Raw genomic sequence first — 15,000 nt, 5'->3', positions numbered from 1 at the left:
AAAATTACTCTGGAGACAAGCTATTCGTCTAGACAACTTGTCGAAGTTCTTTTAATTGGGCATTAAAGCGATTAATACTTGTAATCAAATAGCGAGAACGGAAATAAAGAGTAAAATCCCGCTTGTTTCCCTGCAATTCTTGCAATTCCCCGCGCGTTTTAATCCAGTGAAATCATATCCTTCACGGATATAGAGGATATTACATGGCCGTGCGGGGATACGAATTTTATCTTCTCGTGCTGAAAGTAGGAGGCAGACGTGAACTCTGAAATGGCCTATTCATTTAAGGGAACCTCCACTCTTACTACAGAATAAGTTTAAACCGAAGGAACTTTGTTTTTAAAACAGTGCTTATACCAATTGAAAAGTGAATTTTAAAATCGCGTAGTTCTAATTTTAAATTTCGAAGGCGCAGCCATCTTGAACAATTGTCACGTGTTACGCTTGCCTTATTGTTCTGACACAAAGAGCTATAGGGCAACCGTCACACCTCACAATTATTCAAGATGGCGGCGCCGCGAAATTTGAAAACAACAATGGGCGATTCTAAAACTTACTTATTTCGGATACAAACACTTTCCTTGAAAATACTTTAGATTGACTTGACTGTAAACGATTATTTCCTGTTATTTTTTTGTTGAAGTGAAAGTTCCCTTTAAAAGCACCCTCTATTCGAATAAATCTCAGAAGTCAATTATTGTTTTCAAATTTATTTGCCATGCTTCCTATCCACTATTTTGACATGATTTGAAAGAGAACACCCCAGCAACGAACTGAAATAGATCCGCAAAAAATCCTATGAAAGTTGGGAAACGTCATTAAGTGTTTTATCGTAAATCGCTGAATTTTTATTGATGAAAATTCACTCTTAACAAATTAAAATGGAGGAACTCGAGGGCTCCGAGGAAAAATTATTATTATTATTATTATTATTATTATTATTATTATTATTATTATTATTATTATTATTATTATTATTATTATTAAAAATCCCTTACAAGACCTTACTTCATATTTAGGGCATCGAGGTCACGCTAATTGTTTAAAACTGGGTCTTTTATCTGAGTCTATATCTTGAAACTGAGCCATTACAATTTTTCGTATTCCTTTTTATTTCAATCACAGTGCCTTTATGCACCAATTTGCTTGATGTATATAAATTAAGCGAGCCGCCATAGTTTTCAAATAAAAATGTTGGCATACTCATTTGGAATTAAAAGGTCTCCTTTTCCGTTTTCGGACGTTGGGGGTCCCATATTAGCAGAAATACGCAAGAGATACCTCGACACTAAATTTGGTGTTGAAGCAATAAAACAATAGCGTTTATGTCCCCGGGCGTAAATATGCTTTGGGTCCGACTCAGAGGCCCAAAACATATTTATGCTCAAGAATATAAACTGTATTACTATTACTATCACTTTGAAGGAAATATAAACTTAAACTGAAAGACAAAAAAAAACAGTCTGAACAATTTCGCGAGTGTTTGCAAGTTGAATGGCTTAGTATGCCTCAATGAAAATACACACCATCAAGCGAAGCTGGCTAGAAATTACAAAATCTTGTCATCCGAGTTTTCAAAAATTGTAAGAGATGAAGGAGAGTTTCATAAAGCTTATTTGTAAGTGTTGAAATTAATTGAACAATTGCACAATTTCATATTTTTCATTGGTTTACTTCAGCGGCCTAAAATCATAGTACATTTTAACCCTCAAAATGCGCCACAATGCCTGACAAATTGTTCTTAATAATGCATGTTTATACGGCTGCTATTTGTGTTATATTTTTACATCAAGCTTCTCTTTCTTCTTTATTAACACAATGTTTTGTCTTCTCGTACTTATTATTATTATTATTATTATTATTATTATTATTATTATTATTATTATTATTATTATTATTATTATTATTATTATTATTATTATTCAATAAAAAAAAATTGTCAAGTACTTGTGAAGAATTTAAATTTCGTGGCTGGTATGACGCGGCGTTTCGTCTCGGCCAAGAGACTCATCAGATACTTTTCGAATTCCAGTAAACTCGTTGAGCATCGCGCTCAAAGTCCCGTTCGCGAAGTCAAGATGTTAGCAGTCTGGCCTTCTATCGCAGAAGGATTCCCAACCGCAAAGTTCACGAGTTATATGCAATAAAAAAAATTGTCAAGTACTTGTGAAGAATTTAAATTTCGTGGCTGGTATGACTTCGCGAACGGGACTTTGAGCGCGATGCTCAACGAGTTTGCTGGAATTCGAAAAGTATCTGATGAGTCTCTTGGCCGAGACGAAACGCCGCGTCATACCAGCCACGAAATTTAAATTCTTCACAAATCATTATTATTATTACTATTATGATGTTGCGAATTTCAGTCATTTCGCGTTTTGTCAAACAATGCCTCAGTGCACAAAGTACTCGCTGAGACACTGTTACTGTGACACCTTCATTACTGAACAAATACTACAAAAGGGAACAAAACGATTTCACCGCCAAACATCACCAGTGTAGATCCCGGTCTAGACGCGAACATCTAAACTGCGGTCGATCTCAGCCAATCAAATTCGTGAATTTGTTAGTTCCCAGTCCTTGTGAGACAGGGCCATATAATAATGAACAAATGCTAGGAAAGTGTACAAAACCATTCTCCCCAAAATATACAACTGCTTTCATGCCTCATCGATGACAAAACAGTAATCAAACGCACCTCACCAATCCTTGACTGCTGCTAGTTACCTATTGCTTATTAAAATGACAATTTCCTTGATTGTGATTACTTTAAACAAACTCTTATTTTCCACTAATTCACTTGCCAAGTTGTTATCGGATAGTTTGTTATCGGACAGTTCAATAACCCAATCACATTCAAAGTTGTACTTTAAATCAACCAATCATAACCTTGGCGTCAAAGACCATAGAAACAGTGTACAGACTCCGAAACTGGGCCTTTTTTCATCTTTCTTACTTTCTTTCAGGGCGACATTAAAACAATTTACGCCTCCTTTGTCGGTCTCTTAGTGCAAATTTCCCTTTCTTTCATAACTTGGCTCTTCTTTTCGCGGAAATTGCAATTTTTATTGATTCGTAAGAGGACTTCATGTCCTCCAATTCGGTCTTAAATCATACTCGTGATAAACAAATCGGACTCCCGCTGTGTGGTCGTCCAATTTTGTTATTACTCGTATGATTACCGACCGAATTGCACTCCGTTCAGTCCTACTACCATTACAACTTTCTCAAATTTGATTGGTGCATTAACTACTTTATTTTTCACTATTCATTGTGTAGGGTTGAAATCGGACAGTGAAATCGGACAGTTGGCTGTAATCGGATACCTGAAATCGGACAGTTACATCAGCCAATCATATTAAGTGCACTCAGCTTAATCCACCAATCACAGAATTTATCGCAATAACCATAGCAGCAAACACTTAACCCACCAAACTGGGGATTTTCTAAAATGGACAAATTTGTAACATTAGGCAGAGAAAAAGGAATGCATTAATTTTGTTTTCTCGGAAATTGTAATGGTTATGATTAATTCGTAACAGGATTTCGTGTCGTCCAATTCGGTCTGTAATCATAAGAGTGACTAAACAAATCGGACTCCCGCTACGCAGTCGTCCGATTTTGTTAATCACTCGTATGATTACAGACCGAATTCAGTGGACTCCACTTAGTGCTATTACCATTATTAATGGTATATGTCACAAAATTCTCGAATCTGATTGGCTATCAACAGCCCTGATTTCAGCATTAATAGCAGAATTTGTAATTGGACGGTTGTACGTGTCACCAAGCGCGCGCTAGTTGTACTTGACTCCTTTATCTTTTTCTAGAGCCATTAAAACATCAGAAACTTTGAGCAGATTAAGATATAAGAATTTTATCACCGTCATCTTCGCGTATTTTGTAATAATTACGTTTAATTGATAATTACTAATCGAATTGTGTCGTTAAGATTACGTTGCAGTTGCCAAATTTTGAAATAAGCCCCTTTGAAAAAAAAAACGGTTTTAGTAACTAAACAACGTTGTTATATTTGCAGAAAGCGTATAAATAGTTACTTGTGAATTCGATTAAGAAATTATGCTGTATGGCACGCAACTTTTTACGATCTCTTTCAAAGTATTAAGGTCAAGGGCTTCTTTTGGATTACTGCCGAGTGAACCAATCACGGGAGACATTTTAATAGGTGCGTGCTGAGTCTAATTGCAGCGCTGACACAGAAAACCAAAACATGATATAGCATTCCTTCCTGACAGATTAATGCAAGCGGGAAAAACTACGACACGAAGAGGGGGACAGCCATTCTTAGAGTTATTTTCATAGAGTTATGTCGTAGAGGTAGAGTTAAGTTTCCAAAATCCTAGATTTTGGACTGCCAAAATCCTGAATTCAAGATTTTGGAATTCAAGATTTTGGACTTCCAAAATCTTGAATTCAGGATTTTGGCAGACCAAAATCTTGAATTCAGGCTTTTGGAAGTCGTTAACTCTAACTCTAACTCTACTGAAATAACTCCATTGATAGTCAACCTCCACGAGGAGCGTGCTTGCACGAAGGAGGCGGATTTGCAAAGAAAATTAAAAGCAAGTGACATTAATTTACACACTCAAAGAAAGTTGAGAAAAGAGTTAAGGCAGACAAGTGGAAGAGATCAGTTGTTGTCGATAAGAGGAAGAAGGCATCATAGCGATAAAAACTGTGAATCTCCAGAATAGGTTTGATAATGTCATAGCGACGAACTCTAATATTGTGAAGCAAATCATAACAGAGAAAATCGGTGTATATATTGTTACATTGGGCCAATATCAATTACGAGGGAGATAAACAGCACATTTGAATGTTGAAAAAAGAAACAACTGAAGAATCGCTTTGGAATAATCACTTGCCGGACACTCGAGCATAAGGCTTACATAAAGCCTCTTAAATTAATTGAAATTTCAAAACGGAATGTAATGCGGCTAGTAAATATTAAAACAACAGCGCTGCAGTTCTTTTTCTAACAACTTTTTTTTACCGCGAATCCTTCCCTTTTTGTCTTACCCCCAAAATCCTGACAACTAATGAGTTGCCAGTAATCGGATCCCCGATTGTACGCAGAGGGTTCTGAGGGTTTTATCCGAAATCGATTTGGGAAATGTTGATACGTGGCAAATGTAACTTTTTGTCTGAATAACCGTGAAATACGAGATAACTGAAATTTACTCAGGTTAGGATCCGTAAGGTTTATTGCTGTTTATTGTAAAATTAACATCTCGTCATGGTCTCGAAATGTTACAAAATTAGATACAAATCTGGAGGAAATAACACATTAAATCCCTTTTAGTTGTGTTTACGTGTGTCTAGGCTGTTTTCTTTTTAGTTACGTCTTGCGTAAACGAATTATGGCTTCTGCAAATACACCACCTCAAAGGAGAGAATTTACAGAGCCATTGTACTTTTGAGGGATGAAATGAGCGATGAGAAACATGAGAAAACCCATAGGTTAAGTTCTTGTTTGACTGAGAAAAATCCAACGGTTTTCGAGCCGCTACAATTTATCTACAAACTCTGTAAGAGTCCAGTCACATCAATGTAGTACGATGATGCTGCTCAAGCAAACCATTTCAATCTCCTTAGCTTCTGCCTCGAGGCAGCTGTTTAGAAGTACCGCAGTCTCCGTTTCGACGGAATTAGATAACACTGGGAATTCATATCTGACATGCCCAGCTGTTACATGTAAACAAACCTTTTCTTCTGTCAAACTACCATCTACAATACAATACAAAAGCGTCATCTTCATATAGTAGTTCTCTGTCGATCTGATCTTCGAAGAAGGTCTTTGAGGTTTTAGTACTCCCACAATCATACTCAGCTCTTATGTACAAAGTTGTTGTAGGACATTCAGAGGTTCTGTAACCTCAACAGACCTTTGTACTCATCAAACCTTGAATTGGTCACGATTAATAGCTCTAGCACACGAAAAAACATCATTGTTATTCCTGGGCGAGTAAAATCTAAATATTCCAACCTGAGGAAAATCTTTTGCTTCTCTGGGTACCTTCGATGGTTGTCACAACCCCGCACAGCACAATGATCGCCACTAGGCATATTTCCAATATTATTTGAATTGCTGAGTTTAGAAATAGGCCAAAAGCCAGGCCATACGTTAATACAACTGAAAAGGCTTTATTGAGTCATTTCCTCCAGATTTATTCCTAACCTTGTTATACTTTGAGACCGTTTCACATTAATCAGCAAATTTTGTCTCATATTTCACGGTTATTCAAACAAGAACTTACAGTTGCTACGTGCCAACATCGCCCAAATCGATTTCTGATAAAACTGTGTCCAAAAAAACCTTGATTTCTCTCCAAAGTCGTTTTTTGGACGCCGAATAACTTTCTCACAACAACTCCCTGGCGATCCCAGAACCCTCTGCGATAAGGCATGGATCCAATTACTGGCAACTCATTCAAAGTAGCCTGCATGACAGGCGCTTTATGAGCCAAGCGCGCGTCTCCTAAAGCGCCTGTCATGCCATTTGTGGAAATGCGACCCCATCCAGCGACACATCCCCATTAGCCATCAATATGAAGTAATCCCTCCGGGCACTCGAGTAAAATGAATAAGGGTTCATAAAATGGAGCCTGAGGTTGACACAGGAAAATGACATTACGACATGCGTGTTTGAAAACCAAAATACCCGAAGAGCTAAAACGGATATTTTTTTGACAAAGAAGGAATTTCGTAAGTTGGGATTTATCTTATCACGAACAGTTCTCGAGCGTGGGAATATTTGGTAAGTATTATTGACAGCAATAGCTTGCTGCGTGATATTCCGTGACACCCCAAACACTTTGCGAGAAACTTAAGACAACTCGTCAATTTCAAGAGAAATAACCCAATTTTTCTGACCATTTATAAACCTCATTTGGTAACCTAAAACTGTTTCACGCACAATTGACGCATTAAGCGAGGAAATTGAGTCAATATAAGCTCACGCACCTGTATAACATAAAATAACACGAAGAACCAAAGTTAGGTATCGCATAAAGCAAAATGAACGTTACATCGAATGCAACGGAATATCTGATGCCGCCAAGTTGGGCAACAACACTCTTCGTGTCTGGAACGTTCCTCGCCGTTATTTGCCCAATAACGGTGCTTTCCAACGCTCTGCTTCTCATAGCGATTTACAAAGATCCGTTTAAAACGTTTCGCACGCCATCGGCGTATTTTGTGGTGGGTTTAGCGTTTGTTGATCTCATCACTGGTCTTATTCCTGAGCCTATGACGATAACATGCTACTACAGGTTCTACAATAACCACCCAGACGCAAGTCACTTCTTGAAAATACTTGAAGTAGCGGGTACTATAGCCGCCATAACAATGAATACGTCTTTCTTCATTGTCTTGGCGTTCACCTTTGCACAATACGCCGAGGTAGTCTTCCCGTTCAAATTCAAGCGTTTGATCACCGTTCGTAACACCGTAGCGTGTGTGGTTGGGCTTTTCTTATACGCTATTCTGTTTGAAAGCTTACAACTGGTTGGAGTGTCAAGAGAGGTCATCGCGAAGATTGACTTGCACCTTCATTCCACCTTTTCGCTGTTTTTGACTGTCATTATCTACTTGCTGCTGCAGAGAGCTGTTGTGAAAGAAATGATCATGACGCGACGCTTAACGCCAACAACAAGAAACACCGCAACAAGCGAGGGATGTGCAGATACGCGGGATTCCTGTACACCGAGTGAACGACCAACACAGCAGAAACTCATAGAGAAGAACTTGGTTAGATTAAATCTAGTTATGATCTTTATCCTATTGATTTGTTCTCAACCAAGCGCTATTGTTTGGTATTTTTACCTTTACTCAAGAGAAAAGACAAAAGTAAGTCTCTCACTACGAATTGCTGGAGTCGTGACGAATAACACACTCTTTCTGAAGTCTTTTCTTGATCCATTTGTCTTTGCCTGGCGTTTACCTAAGTACCGAAAAGCTTTGAAAAAAGTCTTCAGTCGAGAAGAGTAAAGGCAAACACTGAAATGTTGAAAATTTGATTGTCTACCTCGACACAAAAGCTGATGTAGCAATGGAACATTGCGCAATGATTCGCAACTATGCAATACAATACAATACAACCTTTATTTATAAATGACATTAAATTCAAAGCTAAAAGCTTGTGGGGTCGCGAACTTATACACGTAGAAGAAAATAGGATAAGATACGAAGAAACAGACTTTGGCAGAGAAACGACGTGATGACAAAAATGACAATATGCAATAAACAGGGCTACCAAGAAGTCGCACATTAAAAGCATTTCCAGAGATTCGGGAAAAAAATTCGGAAAAGGATTTAAGCTGGAGTTCCCGTATACTGATATGTACAAACAATAGTTCCACGAGCATTAAATACTGAATTTTAAGGCACAAATAAATGGAGAAAGTTGGGCAAATCCTTTGAACAAAAAAAAACGAGAAAACAGGAGGGCTTCACAGCCAAATATTGTGTTTAAGTTGCTGTTAAAACGATCAATCAATCAATCAATAATCTTTATTTATACACGATAAGTATTTAAAGCGATGCTTCACGCTTGTGGGATCGCTCAGGTTTAATCAGTTTTAAATCGAATAGATCGACGACGTGCGCTACTCATACAAAACGTAAGGGTTATCGCATAAAAGACCTTAATTAAGCCCAATATGACGTTATAGCCATTAAACAATCAGTAAAAAATAATAAACTAAAATCGGAAATTACTCTCATGAAGACAAGCTATTCGTGTGGACTAGACAACTTGTCGAAGTTTCACTAAAAAAGTTCACTTAGCCATGTAAATTCGACATTACAGCGAATAACATTTGTTTTAAAATAGCGCGGACGGAAATAAAGAAACAAAATCCCGCTTGTTTCGCTTCAATCCTTGCAATTCCCTGCGCGTTTTAATCCAGTGAAATAATGTCCTTCACGGATATAGAATTGTCATCAGTGATAAATTACGCTCAACATCTGCGAGGCGTAACAGAATGACTTCATAAAATAAAGATTCATTTCCTGAATCCGGAAAAGAAAAAAAAACCTTACAAATAGCACGTACAAGTCATTCAAAGCACTCTATTCACGAATACGTCTCAAAACTTTATTATTTTAGTTAAATTCATTTGCCATGCTTGCTATGTGCTATTTTGACATGCATTGAATGAGTCCACCCCGTCAACGAATGAAATAGGTCCCCCAACCCCCACCCCCTCAAAAATCCTATGACAGATAATTAAGGATGCGTTCGATTGACCCTATTCCGGAATAAGAATACGTAGAGTGATGATTTAAAATGGAATGTCTGGCGTTTTGAAGTAGTATGGATAATAAAGATGTTTAAAATAGCCGATGATTTCAGCAGGTGTTTGACAATTTTAATGTGAATATACGTAAAAACGAAGAATTTTCTAACTTCCATTTCATGTATTCCTATTCCGGAATACAGTCAATCGAACGCACCCTAAGGCCTGTTTTAAACGTCGCATTTTACATTTGCCGAATCTAATGCAAATAAGCGAAAACAATAGATTTTTCTCATTTGCATTAGATTTGGCACATGTAAAATGCGACGCTTAAAACGTGCCTAAGTAACTTTTATCGTAAATCGGTGAATTTTTTGTTAAATTTCACTCTTAACAAAATGGAAGACCTCAAGCGCTCCGAGGAAAAATCCCTTACAACTCCTTACTTTATATTTAGGGCATCGAGGTCACGCCAATTGTTCAAAGCTGGGTCTTCATCTGAGTCTACATCTCGAAATTGAGCTACTATAATTTTTCAACCTTCTCTTTCAGTCTTCTTCAATAACAAAATGTTTCGTCTTCTCTTATTATTGTCATTTCGCTTCTCCTAAACTTTCAATAGTTCAAATTTTACGAAGAATATGCGGAATTTACAATTCAAAGCGATATTCTTGACTTAAGATGGACAGTGTCTCTAATGTGTGGAAAGTCAGTTAAATGAATAGACTTCTTTCATAGCAATCAGATCAATCAAGTAACCAGGCGCGTGACCGTAGATAGCTTTAAAAGTAAGAAGAAGTAGTTTAAAATCAATGCGAAGTTTGACAGGAAGCCAATGTAACAAACATAGTACTGGTGTTATGTGACTGTAGCGAAGAACATTAGATATATAAGCCGAGCGGCTGCATTCTGCCAGCGTTGCAATGAACAGAGGGTAAACCAAATAGAAGGCTGTTTCAGTAATCTATAGGACTTATGATAAAGCATGGACCAAAGTCCGCGCAGATCGATTCCTGTGACAGATACTTTCGGATATGTCGAATATTGTATAAATGAAAAACCCAGATCAAGTTTTGAGGATCTGTTCCTAGAGATTCAGGTTAGAATCGAACCACGACAGGAGCAATGTCACTCCTTCATACGGCAAGGCTATCAATATTTACTCTGGAAAGTTGCTGTTTTGTACCGATCAACATGTCATCATTTGTCATTATTAAGTTTGAGCTTATCAGTAAGCATCCACGTACGAATGTCCAATAGACAGCGTTCCATGGCAGCGACCGCGTCAGAGTGATTAGTAGCCGAGTCAGGACTAAACGACAGGTAAAGCTGAGTGTCATCTGCATGGGCGTGTGCCTCAGGTAGATGGTATTCGATGACTCAGTTTGCTGGAGTAAATGGTAAACAACAATGGGCCCAAACGCGATATTTGTGGAACGCCATAAGCCTCAAACTGTCAAATGTACAGCCATTTAGCGAGACTCCTTGCGACCTGTTGCTAAGATAAAATATAACCAATTCAAGGGGGTGGCATTAATGCCAATACTTGAATTAAGACGAGCAAGCAGGATGTTGTGGTCAACGGTGTCGAACGCTGCGCTCAAATCTAGAAGAACTAGAAGGGTTACATGCTCGCAATTCAGTAATATTCATGAGAATGTCATTCTGTACCTTCAGTAAGCGGATTGTGAGGGTGGATAAAGGGCAAATCGACTCATATGACTGTGAATTTGGTCGAAAACAGCACGCTCTGTCAGTTTTGATATAAAGTGAAAGTTACTGACAGGGCGGAGGTTATTCAACTGCGTCGGGTCTAAGCCAGGTTTCTTAAGGATCGCGCAGAGGTTCAGAGCTTCTTTCCATTCCTCAGAGAAATGGCCGCATGATAGCGAAAGATTTACAATTCCTGAAATAACAGGCAACAGCACGTCAAGGCAGACAACAACCAGAGAAGTCGGCAGGCGGGTCCAACGGCCAGGACGTCTTAGCAAAGTTATGGATGAGCGCAGAGACGTCGTTTCCCCAGAGAAGTTGAAGTTTGTCTAGGTCATTATAAACCTTCTTTCGATAAAAATTCAGAAGATCTTACGATTTGATGACGTCATTGTGAAAACCATCTATTGTTTTCTTTCTTCCCTCGTGTGGGGTCCAGAAATAGGTCCAGTTGGGGGTCGAGTTCGAGGGTCCACGTTTTCTACCGTCCCTGCTCAAGACCTATTAAAGTCTCTCTTCAATTCCATGCACGAACCGTCGTTAAATTACCGCAAGTAAAACTATTGTACGGAGTTGAAAATATTCCCCCGGAGCCCCGTTTAAGGAGTTTAATTCAATTTCTGCGGGGTATACACATTTGTGACTACGATGAAGAAAAAAAAAGAAACTCGACTGGTCTTCATTTATAACGAGGTATGCCTATAGCATCCCAAGTTATAACCCAGATTAAGTTTCTGGTTATTTAATGAATAACCAATCATCAATTTTAGTTATTTAGCAAATAACCACATTCATTTCTTTGGTTATTTGTTAAATAACCAATAACGCATTTTTGGTTACTTAGAAAACATAAACTGTGATGTGGTTATTTACATATAACCACGTTTGCTTTGGTTATATACATAATTATAGCTACTCTAAATAATTAAATACATTTGACGTCTCATATAAAAAAAATACGTAGAACCAAAGTTAGGCACCACATGAAGCAAAAATGAACCAAGTTACATCGAATGCAACGGAATATCTGATGCCGCCAAGTTGGGCAACAACACTCTTAGTATCTGGAACCTTCCTCGCCGTGATTTGCCCACTAACGGTGCTCTCCAACTTTTTACTTCTCATAGCGATTTACAAAGATCCGTTTAAAACGTTTCGCACGCCATCGGCGTATTTTTTGGTGGGTTTAGCGTTTGTTGATCTGATCACTGGTCTTATTCCTGAACCCATGATGACAACATGCTACTACAGGTTCTACAATAATCACCCAGGCAGAAGTCACTGCGTGAAAATACTTCACGTAGCGGGAACTGTAGCCGCCATAACAGCCAACACGTCTTTCTTCCTTGTCTTGGCGTTCACCTTTGCACAATACGCCGCGCTGGCCTTCCCGTTCAAATTCAAGCGTTTGATCACCGTCCGTAACACCATAGCGTGTGTGGTGGGGCTTTTGTTATACGCTATTCTGTTTGAAACCTTACAACTAGTTGCCGGAGTGCCAAGAGAGGTAATCGCGAAGATTGACTTGCACCTTCATTCCACCTTTTCGCTGTTTTTGACTATAATTATCTACCTGATGCTGCAGAGAGCTTTTGGTAAACAGCAGCTGAAAAAGCGACGCTTAATGCTAAAAGCAGTGCCTCGGAACATCGCAACAAGCGAGGGATCTCTAGAAATACGGGAAACCTTTACACCGAGTGAACGACCAACGCGGCAGAAACTCATAGAGAAGAACTTTGTTCGATTAAATCTAGCTATGATTATAATTCTACTGGTTTGTTCTCAACCAAGCGCTATTATGTGGTATGTCTTCCTTTACTCAGGAGAAAAGACAAAAGTAAGTCTCTCACTACGAATTGCTGGAGTCGTGACGAATAACACACTCTTTTTGAAGTCTCTTCTTGATCCCTTTGTCTTTGCCTGGCGTTTACCTAAGTACCGAAAAGCTTTGAAAAAACTCTTCGGTCGAGAAGAGTAAAGGCAAACACTGCACTGAAGGAATAATACCGACATAAACTCAGGGGCACCCAACGTCAATTTTAGGAAAATATCTGTTCGGAAGACGATTTGAGAGCTAGAATTTTCGGAACATTTGTTGTAAAATTTCTTGCTTGCCTGCCTGTCCTAGGATTTTCCAACATCTGAAAAATGGTATAATTGCCTATTTTTAACGGATTGTTACCCTAAAAAGGTCACGTAGTATTTTCGGGAACCTTTTTCTGCCTGAAAATTTCAAAAAGGTAAGTTTTGATCCCTATAATTTTCGGATCAGTAGACTTTCAGCTAGGAAATCCGAACAGATGAAAAATTTTTAGGGGATAAAAATATGCCTATATCTACCGTTTAAATTCTAAAATACGTTTGACAATGCTATGTTGAAGTGGTTTTGAACTATATTTCGTTGGGTGCTCTTGAAAATTTTAATTGTCTACCTCGACACCAAAGGTCATGTAACCGTGACAATGGAACATTGCGCAATGATTCGAAAACTCAAAAAAGATACGAAGAAATAGACTTGGTCACAGAAACGTGATAACTGCACAAAAATGACAAAATGGAATAAACAGGGTACACAAAAGTTAGCCGATTAGAAGCACTTCGAGCGATTAGGGAAAAAACTGGGAAAAGGACAAACACTCGGCTGAAGTTACAGTAAACTTATATATGCAAACAGGAGCTCATGACCTGGTTCAGAGCTGGGTTTTGTGAGTTTAAAAATTTTCGTATTTGGGTGTAACGAAGATCGTGCCTTTGCGAACCAATTGGCTTGTTATATAAAATTCAGGGAGCCGTCATAGCTTTAAATTTGAAAAAAATGGATCGAAAAGTACACTTAGTTGGTATTAAAATTGTCTTTTTTGGTTGTAGATTTTAGGATGTTGGGAGTCTTCTATTAGCATAAATTTACAACACATTCTTATGAAACTAAGCAAGAACTCTAAATTTGGGGTGGTAAATAGATATCCTCGTGCTATTAAATGAAAATTGCGGAAATTGAAGCTTTGAGTGACAGGGAAGATCCATTTTAGTTTCAGGAAAAATTTTTTTTTCAAATACGTCAATATACTTCCAGTAAAGACTACTTGGCGCAGAAAGGACGAAGTTATCTTAATATTGAAAAACATGTTTTTCAGGAAATTTTCTTTGACCCTCTTATCGAAACAACGAGGAACTAATACAGACACACGGCGCCAACTTGCCGTCAAATTTAATACAAAAATATCACCAAACGCGTCACAGTGTCATGCTTCTTTTTTTTTTTCGACAGAAGAAGCGACAGCAATCGACCAGCTTCGTATTTTCGCGGTTGCACTGGATACTAGCAAGAAGCATCCATTGCATGCCAGTTCCGGTCTAACCTTGAGAAAACAGATGAGTTCTCATGTCGCTATCTCTTGAGCACATTTGCGTGCAGATATTCCGGGTTCAAACTCCAATTTGATAACAAACTGGGCTTGAATTTTGTGCTTGCAAATTCAATTACAGCACGTAATAAAGCGGATGAGTGTTATTTGATCGCTGTCACACTGGGTCCGATAACAAAAGGGCGGCTGTGTTAGAGTGCTAAGGAAACTCCCACTATAAAAACAAAGCATTTACATTTTTATACTTTCCTTTGTTTCTGTTTAAAAAAAATTGCTACTTATCGCGTGAGTAGCCAACTAGTTGCTTCCTGCCATTTGGGGTTCTTAATCATGTTTCTGTAAAGTTTGAATTGTTTCTTCCAGATTATTAAAAAGTGGGGTGCCTGTAAATTTGCTTGATAGCTAAGTACACATCCACTATAAAAGCAAGGCATTTACTTTTTTATACTTTCCTTTGCTTCTGTTTTAAAAAATTGCTACTTATCGCGTGAGTAGCCAACTAGTTGCTTCCTGCCAGTTGGGGTTCTTGATCATGTTTCTGTAAAGTTTGAATTGTTTCTTCCAGATTATTAAAAGTGGGGTGCCTGTAAACTTCCTTGATAGCTAAGTACACATCGACTATAAAAGCAAGGCATTTACTTTTTTATACTTTCCTTTGTTTCGGT

At 38.2% G+C, this 15,000-nt stretch overlaps 3 protein-coding genes across 3 annotated transcripts in view; 2 read left to right on the top strand and 1 right to left on the bottom strand.

Annotated features, from left to right (window-relative positions):
• LOC138010690 (uncharacterized) overlaps positions 1–15,000 on the bottom strand; it is a 99,558-nt gene that overhangs the window by 66,283 nt on the left and 18,275 nt on the right. The gene's annotated exons all lie outside the window — the stretch shown is intronic.
• Positions 6,842–8,884, top strand: LOC138010693 (neuropeptide FF receptor 2-like). The gene has a single exon (XM_068857665.1). The coding sequence runs from the start codon at positions 7,036–7,038 to the stop codon at positions 8,005–8,007; it is 972 nt and encodes a 323-aa protein (XP_068713766.1). The 5' UTR covers positions 6,842–7,035; the 3' UTR covers positions 8,008–8,884.
• The window catches only part of LOC138010692 (neuromedin-U receptor 2-like), a 5,513-nt gene continuing 1,280 nt past the window's right edge, over positions 10,768–15,000 (top strand). Inside the window, exon 1 of the mRNA XM_068857664.1 lies at positions 10,768–15,000. This exon is cut by the window's right edge and continues 1,280 nt beyond it. Coding sequence (XP_068713765.1) covers positions 11,965–12,948 — 984 coding nt within the window. The 5' untranslated portion in view covers positions 10,768–11,964 and the 3' untranslated portion in view covers positions 12,949–15,000.

The sequence above is a fragment of the Montipora foliosa genome, chromosome 7 (genome assembly GCF_036669935.1).
Source record: "Montipora foliosa isolate CH-2021 chromosome 7, ASM3666993v2, whole genome shotgun sequence".
In the NCBI taxonomy this organism is placed as follows: Eukaryota; Metazoa; Cnidaria; class Anthozoa; order Scleractinia; family Acroporidae; genus Montipora; species Montipora foliosa.
Note: the sequence above shows the minus strand (reverse complement) of the source record. Positions and strands in the feature narration are given on the sequence as shown.